Genomic DNA, 10,448 nt, shown 5'->3' on the forward strand with positions numbered 1-10,448 from the left:
CAATATTTTTTTTGATGTAGTGATAGGGAATCATGTGCAGAAAAAGGATAAAATGAGGTGATAACCAATTATACTTAAAAAGAATAATCCATTTATAATATTTCTTCATCTATTAGTTGAACCATTCATTTAAAAGCAAAGGTTATATATCAAAAGGCAAATTGAAATCATATCATATCTGTGTATGTACAATGAACATAAGAGCAAAGCATTAAAAACCATTTTCCACCGGTTTTTCTTCATAATTTCAGCTTGTACATGGGACCATCTATCTCACCACCCATTCGTTTCTTTTCTCGTATTTTAGCGAGCATAAGCATAAACAAACAGTGATAATGCGCACTCATCAATCATCATGACCATTCAAGTAGAAAAAAAATACAACGTTCATGTTTTTTCACGAGTTTAGACATACACAGACACCTAGAGTTCAAAGTCAATAGAAATAATTAGAATGATTTCTTTTAAAGATTTTCATTTAAAGATTTATCTGTAATGCCAAAAGAGAATGCAATTCTTATGCTTTTAACACTTAAAAGCAGAAAAAGAGACGCAGTGTATTGCTTTTAAAATAAAAAGTAAAGTTAATATGTAATGTTTTTAAAAACATGTAATTTGAAAAGGATTTCTTAGTTGTTAGAGTACGTAATATTTTCTTTATATGGTTGTTGAAAGTGGGCGTTGGTCTAATTTTTCAAATGGCTAAAGTAAAAGAGGTTCTGTGATGGTCTTAAAGCGCTTCCATGACTATAAATAAAGTTTTGATCTTCCGCGTACTTCGATTAGCTGTGTCTGTAAAGATCATCTATCTCACTGTGTCGCATTGACGTTTTCTCTTCTAAAACTTCATGGCCTCATCGATTCCTTCCATGGAATTCGCCTCTTCATCATCCAAACTCCCATGGATGTACGACGTGCTCATAAACTTTACTGGAGACGACATCCGTAACAAATTTGTTTCCCATCTAGATTCTGCCCTCTCTAATGTTGGTTTCACCACTTTCCTTCACCACCAGAATGCAGTGAAGCCAATGCACATCCAACAACCTATTCATGATCTCTGTCGGGTAGCAATTGTTGTTTTCACCAAAACCTACTCTCAATCTGCTTGGTGTCTTCATCAGCTTCAACAAATCATTGAATGGCACGAAACTTATTGCCGACATGTTTTGCCCGTATATTACGAAATTTCGCCATCTGATATACGTCTTCAGAAGGGTGATTTTGGAAAAGCCTTCGAAGCTACCGCACACCAAACCTTTTCAAGACAACAACTGGAGCATGGGATGTCTAGGTGGAGCCAAGCACTCACGAAAGCAGCAAATTTCTTTGGATGGGATGAGAGCAATTACAGGTAAATAATTCACTCAATCAAGCGTATTTTAAGATGGTGATTTAATTTTAGTATTAGATGACTCATTCTGCAATTGCTATTGAACTTGAAGGAGCGATGCTGAACTAGTAGATAAAATTGTTAAGACTGTTCTTAATTTATCAGTCTTGTCTGCTACTAAATTTCCAGTTGGATTACAATTCAACGTGGAAGATCTTATTCGAACTATAAAAAATAAATCCACGAAAGTTTCTACAATAAGGATATGGGGAGTGGGAGGATCTGGTAAAACCACCCTTGCCAGAGCCATCTACCATCAAATTCATGGTACATTCACGGAGAAAAGTTTCATTGAAGATATTTCAGAAGTTAAGCAATCAGGAAGTCGTGTTTGTTTACAAGAACAACTTCTTTCAGATATCTTAAAACTAAAGGTGAAGATAACTTGCGATGAGATGGGAAGAAGAATTATTCGGGAAAGACTTAATGGGAAAAGGGTGCTCATTGTACTTGATGATGTGAGTAAGAATGGTCCATTAGACCTATTGGAAAGTAGTTCACTGTTCGGTGAAGGTAGTGTAATAATTATTACAACAAGAGAGGAAAAAGTACTGAGGAAACATCAAGTTGATTATGTTTTCCGGATAAATCTAATGAACCCAAACGAGTCCCTTGAGCTTCTTAGTTGGCACGCATTTAGAGAAGCAAAACCAAAAGAAAGTTACAATTACCTTGCAAAAACGGTAGTTACTTTTTGTGGAGGACTACCTCTGATAGTAATTCAAGGTTGTGAAAGGGATAGTTGAAGGGATAGAGAAAATGTGTAGATAGTAGAGTATGAAAGTAGTAGTTGGAGAAGTGTATTTGTAGTTGAGAGTAGTTGTATTGGATGTTGTGTTAGTTGTTCTTGATGTTACAAAATGGTAGGATACATGGGTATTTATAGACCCATAGATTATTCTAGAAACTCCTAGCTAGAACTAATGCAAATACTTCTAGATTTTTCTACATAGTTGAATGTTCTTGATTTTTCTTTCTATCCTAGGCTTTTCTCCAATACTCTAGAAGTTTCTTTACATTTCAATAACTCTATCTTATATTTTTTTAGATTCTTCTAGAATTTGCATTATACTTTAATACTCCTCCTTGATGCAAATTCGGTAACTCCAAGCATAGCGCGTAGTAGTTCAAATCTTGGTCTTGGTAAGGCCTTTGTGAAGATATCTGCAATTTGATCTTCTGTCGGGCAGTACTCAAGTCGTATCTTCATATTTGTTTCCGCTTCTCTTATGAAGTGGTATTTAATTGCTATGTGTTTTGTTCTACTGTGATGTATTGGGTTCTTCGTCATTGCGATAGCTGATTTATTATCACAGTTGATTGTAGTAGGTCCACTTTGTTTCTCTCCCATATCTTTGAATATCTTTCGAAGCCATATAGCTTGACTTGTTGCTTCAGCAGCAGCCACATATTCTGCTTCAGCTGTTGATTGTGCAACAGTTGCTTGCTTCTTTAATGCCCAAGAGAATATTCCCGATCCAAGCAAGAAAGTATAGCCTGAGGTGCTCTTCATGTCATCTTTTGATCCTGCCCAATCACTATCGGTGTAGCCAATGATCCTTGAGTTAGTCATGGTTTTGTACCATATTCCAAACTCCTTTGTGCCTTGTAGATATCTTAAAATTCTTTTCCCTACTCCATAATGAATCTGACTTGGCTTTTGCATGAATCTTGATAGAAGACTTGTGGCATACATAATGTCTGGTCTTGTGGCTGTGAGATATAAGAGACTTCCAATCAAACTTCTGTAGCGTGATGCATCTGTTTCTTGTGCTCCATCATCTTTTTGTAGTTTCTCATTTACCACCAATGGAGTAGCGACAGGTTTATAATCATACATCTTGAACTTCTTCAATAGGGCTTCAATATATTTCTTTTGAGAGATAAATATGCCGTCTTCTTGTTGTTTCACCTTTATACCGAGGAAATAGTTCATCAACCCAAGGTCGGTCATCTCAAATGTCTTCATCATGTCTTCTTTAAATTCTTTCATCATCTCCAAATTGTTTCCTGTATAGATAAGATCATCGACATATAAGGAGACAATGAGGTGATACTGACCTTGTGCTTTAATATATAGTATTGGCTCACTTTTGCTCCTCCTGAATCCTTGATCGATGAAGTATTGATCAATCTTGCTATACCATGCTCGAGGAGCTTGCTTCAAGCCGTATAAGGCTTTTTTTAGTCTTAGTACTTTGCCTTCATTGCCTTTATTGATGAAGCCTTGAGGTTGTTCAACATAAATCTCTTCTTCGAGCACTCCATTTAAGAAGGCTGATTTGACATCTAGTTGATAGATGTTCCATCCTTTTTGTGCTGCTAGGGCTATTAGAGCTCTTATTGTATCTAGTCGTGCGACTGGAGCAAATGTCTCATTGTAGTCGATTCCTGGTTGTTGTGAGTATCCTTTTGCGACCAATCTGGCCTTGTGCTTTTGTATAGTTCCATCAGGATTGAGCTTTGTTTTATATACCCATTTCACTCCAATGATGTCTTTTCCTTGAGGACAGTTTACGAGCTCCCAAGTGTTATTCTTCTCAATCATTTTAACCTCTTCTTCCATAGCCTTGACCCATATTTCTTGGTTTGATGCTTCCTCATAGCAGTTAGGCTCAATCATGGCCATATTGCAGGTTTCGTATATGTCTACCAAAGATCTTACTCGTCTTGGAGTGGACTCTAGTGAAGAATCTTCTAATGGAGGTGGAGAAGGCGTACCTGAAGCTTCTGCCTCTTCTTGAATTTCTTCTTGATATTGTTGCACTGGAACTAAAGTGGTGCTTTTAACAACTTTTTCTTCTTCCCAATTCCAAGAAGCATTTTCATCAATTTCAACATCTCGACTAATGACGAGATTTTTTGTTTGTAGGTTGTAAACTCGATAGCCTTTTGATTGTGTGCTATATCCCAAGAATATTCCTCGTATAGTCTTGTCTTCAAGCTTGGGCCTCTTTTGATCAGGAACATGTATGTAGCAGATAGATCCAAATACTCGTAGGTGTTTGGCTGATGGCTTTCTTCCACTCCAAGCTTCAATAGGAGTCTTGTCTTTGACTGCCTTAGTTGGACATCTGTTTAAAATGTAAACTGCAGTGTAGACTGCTTCAGCCCAAAAAGTGTTAGGCATACCTTTCTCTTTTAGCATTGATCTTGCCATCTCCATGACTGTGCGATTTTTTCTTTCTGATACACCATTTTGTTGTGGAGTATATGCGACTGTGAGTTGTCTCTCTATGCCTTCATCTTCGCAGAATTTGTCAAACTCGCGAGATGTATACTCCTTTCCACTATCACTTCTAAGTACTTTTATTTGTTTTCCACTTTGCTTCTCAACAAGGGCCTTGAATTTCTTGAATATTCCAAAGACTTCTGACTTTGCCTTTAAGAAATAAACCCATGTCATTCTCGAGAAGTCATCAATGAAGAGGATGAAGTACCTGTTGTTGTGATGTGAAGGCGTCCTCATTGGTCCACAAACATCAGTATGGATCAACTCTAGTAAGTCTTTAGCTCTCCATGCTTTGTCGGTCGAGAATGGTAATCGATGTTGTTTACCAAGGAGACATCCTTCGCATGATTCATTATTCTCTTTTAAGCATGGAAGATCTCTCATCATGTTTTTCTTATATAGAAGCTTTAAGGCATATGTGTTGAAGTGGCCAAATCTCCTATGCCAAAGCCACGAGTCATCAACTTCTGCCTTCATGGCAATCTTAGTTCCAGGTTTGAAGCTTATGGGAAAGCTTCTATTTCTCTTCTCCATTTTTACTTGGCCAATTTCTGTCTTTCTACTGTCATAAATTTTGCATGTATCTTTCTCAAAGTGGAGAGAATATTCATTCTCCATCATTTGACCAATACTTAAAAGATTCTCTTTAAGATTGGGAACCAATAAAATATCCTTGATGAATTTCGTACCTTTCTTTGTCTCCACCATGGCAGTTCCTTTGCCTTGAGACTCCACTATGGTACCGTTTCCTAGTCGAACTTTGACATTGACAGATTTATCAATGTCTTTGAAGATGCTTTGATCTTTGGCCATGTGATTGCTGCATCCACTATCCAAGTACCAACTTTCTCCTCCGTTAGGAGATTCTTGATTGGCATAAAATAAGCGTTGCTCCTGATTATGTTCTTCAGCAAAGTTTGCTTGATGCTTATTTTTATTACGACAATACTTCTCTACGTGGCCAAATTTCTTGCAGTATTGACATTGAGGTTTTCCATGATGCCAACAATCTTTTTCCATGTGACTTGTCTTTTTACATATGCCACATGGGGGATATTTTCCTTGACGAGTCATAGGGAAGCTTCTAGAATTTTCTTTATTTCTAGAAATTTCTCCTCTACTTTTATTTCCTTCATATTCTTTATTCTGAGACCGTAATTTTAGTTTTGATTGAAAGGCATTTTCGACTGAGTCTTCTTCATGCCTTTTCAATCTTTGTTCATAAGCTTCAAGAGAGCCCATTAGTTGTGTTACTGACAATGTGGCCAAATCTTTTGTTTGTTCAATCGCGGTTGCAATTGCATCATATTTTGGGGAATAGAAATTAAAATTTTCTCAACGATTTTTTTGTCAAGAATAGTTTCCCCATAGGCTCTCATCTGACTAACTATTTCCTTTATTCTAGAATAGTAGTCTTTAATGGTCTCAGATTCTTTCATTCTTATTAATTCAAACTCTCGTCTTAGGGAATGAAGTTTAACATTGCGTACCTCATCACTTCCTTGAAACTCTTCTTGTATTGTGTTCCAAGCTTGCTTTGCGTTTGTGGCACCTATTATTCTCGGAAAGATTGTGTCATCAACTGCTTGTTGAAGAGAAAATAAAGCCCTTGAATCCTTTTGTTTGTTTTCCTTCAACTCCTTCTTCTGAGCTGCAGTAAGAGTGGAAGTGTCTTCTGGAATAGTAAATCCCTCTTCTATAATGTCCCATAAATCTTGGGAGCGAAAGAATGTTTTCATTTTGACACTCCAAAAATCATAATTTTCTCCTGTGAAAATAGGTACTGGAATTGATGATGTTTGATTGGTAGTGGCCATAGGTTGAGAAAATATTTTGGAAGTAGTATAGAATGGAGTTCTAATTTTTTTTGAAACAGTTGAAAAATTTATCTACGCCCAGTAGATGACCGAACGTTGCTCTGATACCACTGATAGTAATTCAAGGTTGTGAAAGGGATAGTTGAAGGGATAGAGAAAATGTGTAGATAGTAGAGTATGAAAGTAGTAGTTGGAGAAGTGTATTTGTAGTTGAGAGTAGTTGTATTAGATGTTGTGTTAGTTGTTCTTGATGTTACAAAATGGTAGGATACATGGGTATTTATAGACCCATAGATTATTCTAGAAACTCCTAGCTAGAACTAATGCAAATACTTCTAGATTTTTCTACATAGTTGAATGTTCTTGATTTTTCTTTCTATCCTAGGCTTTTCTCCAATACTCTAAAAGTTTTTTTACATTTCAATAACTCTATCTTATATTTTTTTAGATTCTTCTAGAATTTGCATTATACTTTAATAACCTCTAACTCTTGAAGTCATTGGAACTTATTTATTTGAAAGGACACAAATAGAATGGGATGTTATATTGAACAAATTAGCGAAAATTCCTCATAACAATGTTCGACGGATATTGAAAATAAGCTTCGATGGTTTACGCAATAAAATGGAAAAATATTTATTCCTTGATGTATGTAGTTTCTTTGTTGGTAAAGACAGAGCTTATGTTAGAGAGATTCTAAATGGCTGTGGAGTAGACGCTGATAGTGGAATAAGAGTTCTCATAGACCGTAACCTCATAAAACTTAAAAGAAACAACACATTCGGAATGCATCCTTTGCTACAAGAAATGGGAAGAGAAATCGATCACCGAAAAGGGGAAGAAAGATATGCATTGGAAGAGACTGATGTAAGAACATTTTTTTATATATGGTTTTGAAACTTTTTTTGGAAATGTTTGCTTTCTCATCTGTAATAAATTTCTTTTTCTTAGGTCTTTGCATCTGAGAGGGTAAGCGTCTTAGCGAGACGCCGTAAGAAACTATTTTTAACCAGAGCACTTTGCTTCAAACCTTATGCTCCAGTGATAAGACACAATTCAAGACTTCTGAAAATCGTCGGAAATCCTGAGTATCTTAGGTTGAATTCTTCAAAATTCCTACCTAATGACTTTTATCTGCATGGTGCAATATCGATTGATTTAAGCCACACTTCTCTTCGACTCGACTGGAAAAAATTGCAGGTTTTTATAATGTGCCTTTATCTTTTAAAACTCGTAGCTTATTTAAAATAAAAATATTATATATTTCTACTTATAATTATTTCATTTTTTTATTTTCTTTAATATTTTACTAAAATACCTATCACTATCTTCTGAAGGTTTGGGCGTCGCTAAAAGTCTTGAATCTTAGTCTCAAATCTTGCTCAAAATTGCGCAAAGTACATCGATCTATTGGATGTCTCTATGATCTTACACTGTTAAATTTGAAGGACTGTACACGTCTAAGCAATCTCCCCAAAGAGACATATAAGTTGAAATCTTTAAGAACTCTGATTCTCTCTGGTTGTTCCAAGATTGAACTAATGGAAAAGGATGTACTGCAAATGGAATCCTTGGTATCTCTAATTGCTGAAAATACAGCTGTGAAACAAGTACCTCTTTCAATTGTAAGATCAAAAAGCATCGGATATATATCCTTACATCGATTTGAGGGACTGCCACGTAATCTTTTTCCTTCCATCATTCGGTCTCGGATCTCACCAACAATGGATTCCCTGTCTTATGTTCATTCGTTCATGGATAAGAAGGATTATATTCAGGATGCTATTGCATCATTTCTTAGAATGCTTGTAAATCTTCGAAGTGTGTCCGTGGAATGTGACCCCGAGTTTGAACTATCTAAGGAAGTGAAAACAGTTCTGGTCGAATATTGTCCAAATATTACAGAATCAAGAATCTCAAAGCATCACTTAAGGTCTTCTTTCATTAGTGTCGGAAGATACAATGACTTCTTAAATACTGTAAGCAAAGGCTTATATGAGGTTCTTTTTTAGCTTTCCTTTCACTTATTACCTTTACCATCATTTTAGCTTTTAAACATAAAGTAATCATAATTAAGTCTCCCACAGAAAATACAATACTAAACTTTTAACACCCTTCATTTATATTGCCACACACACAACTTCATCTAAAACTGTATGATCTTAATAATCAACTAACCAAATGATTATGCTTATACTAAGTACTAGGAAATTGATTTCCACTTTCTTGCTTTATTTGCTTCATAAATGTTTTATTCTCAGTCGCATATATATAAACGGAAAAAGATGTAAACAAAAATGCATATTAAATCCCTAACGACATGGTGATATACACATAACAATACTATTAACCAGTTTTCTTTAGATTAATTACTGTTGTTGTTTAATTATGTATTACATTTTGGTTCATTACAGATGCTCATTTTGTATCTCATGATACAGGTATTGGCAATCAGTGAGTCGTGTGATGTTTCTCTCCCTGGTGACAATGATCCTTATTGGTTGGCCCATACAGGTGAGGGACATTCTGTTTCTTTCACTGTTCCTCAAGATCGTGTCATGAAGGGAATAGTTTTGAATGTTGTTTATTTATCAACCCCTGGAATCTTGACAACTGAATCCTTTACAAGTGTCTTAATTGTTAATTACACAAAGTGCACATTACTGATGCACAACCATGACAGAGTAATTTCCTTTAATGCTGCATCGATATTTTGTTTCACACACATTTCATTATGAACACTCTAGACATTGTTTCACTCGCTACATAGAGTTTCATTGATGGATTTCTAACATTGGCTATCAAATTTCTACAAGAGTGTCTTCTGCAATATTTTAATGAATATTGATTTTAATAACAAATGCTTGGTAGCAAAGAGGATAACACAAGTGAATGCGAGAAATTTAATATAAAACTTGATGTCATGGCACAAATTAATGTGATTTCTGATGTTCAATTGTTCATCAGATGGATCCTTAAGTTCTGCAGCAAATCTTTAAACTGCTAGGAATTATAGAAGACGTGCAGCATCAGCTGTTTCATTTGCCACGTTAGTTGACAATATTTGGAGTTTCTCAGAAAGATATTTCAACCGTGTCAGTATGTTTTTCACACCAGCTTCCACCTCATCGTATGATTTCGTGTCAATCTCATTTTCTTCCAATATTTGCTTATCTGCATATATGGATATATGTATGTAAAATTTATGTTTAGCAACTCATGTAATGACGAAGATACTCATCAACATTTAAATTGGTGAACAAATAGGAAGCGCAAGGAATTTTAGGATTGAGAAAGAGTGATAATAGGCTTGAAACTAATCATAATCAACATAATGAAATGAGTTTATGAGTTTTTTCCTTACAAGATGCTCACCTTTAAGAGTGAGTCTCTTTCACATTATTATGCTCCTCTTAAGATAATGAGTTTATAGATTGTTTTTTTCAACTTTTTTTTATTTTTATCAATATGAGACTTAGACACAGACTTAAATTTTGAAAATATTTACGTGAATGTAAATTTAAGACAAGTTAAAAGCATACTAGCACTCACCTCGCAGTAGCAGTAGCTTCGTTTCTTATTCGGTGACAATTTCAGTTCGTTTTTGCAATGACCTTTCGGTGTTTTTTTTTTCTTTGGTCTGGATAGTTCGTATCGAGTAGTGGTCACTGTATGTACTTTGTAGTAGTTTGGTGAATCCGTTCCTTTTATGATTTTTTTCCTATTTATGAACAGTTTTTCCAATTACAGTACAATCACAATATGTTATTTGTGTAAAGAGTCTATCTTGTAGGGTGCAAGATTTGATTTCCTGTGTGATTTGTATTGGTTGTGTATGTAAATACATTATCAAAGTGATAGTTCTGGCTGGTGTGGCTACGCAACTGGATGCATCTATGAGAATGAGCGTATAAAATTCTTTGTGCAATTCTTCTCCCCTTTATCTCTTTATATTTGTTTTAGCATATTTAATCTTACATTTTCCTGGCTCGAACATAAAATTTTA

General features: G+C 35.4%; 1 protein-coding gene across 3 annotated transcripts; it reads left to right on the forward strand.

The window, feature by feature from the left end:
- The first annotated feature begins 713 nt into the window (after nt 1-713).
- LOC114165852 (uncharacterized) lies at nt 714-9,694 on the forward strand. 3 transcript variants are annotated; one of them, XM_028050464.1, is made up of 6 exons: nt 714-1,354; nt 7,099-7,309; nt 7,394-7,642; nt 7,780-8,421; nt 8,884-8,956; nt 9,410-9,694. In XM_028050464.1, exons 1-6 carry the CDS (start codon nt 849-851, stop codon nt 9,439-9,441), a joined length of 1,713 nt encoding a protein of 570 aa, XP_027906265.1. In that variant the 5' UTR covers nt 714-848; the 3' UTR covers nt 9,442-9,694. The 3 variants fall into 3 exon arrangements, with proteins under 3 accessions (XP_027906265.1, XP_027906263.1, XP_027906264.1); XM_028050462.1 differs by lacking the exon at nt 9,410-9,694 and having other exon boundaries at nt 8,884-9,361; XM_028050463.1 differs by lacking the exon at nt 9,410-9,694 and having other exon boundaries at nt 7,120-7,309; nt 8,884-9,361.
- The last annotated feature ends 754 nt before the right edge of the window (nt 9,695-10,448 follow it).

Source organism: Vigna unguiculata, chromosome 10 (assembly GCF_037176805.1).
Source record: "Vigna unguiculata cultivar grain cowpea cultivar isolate G323 ecotype 2 chromosome 10, ASM3717680v1, whole genome shotgun sequence".
Taxonomy (NCBI): Eukaryota; Viridiplantae; Streptophyta; class Magnoliopsida; order Fabales; family Fabaceae; genus Vigna; species Vigna unguiculata.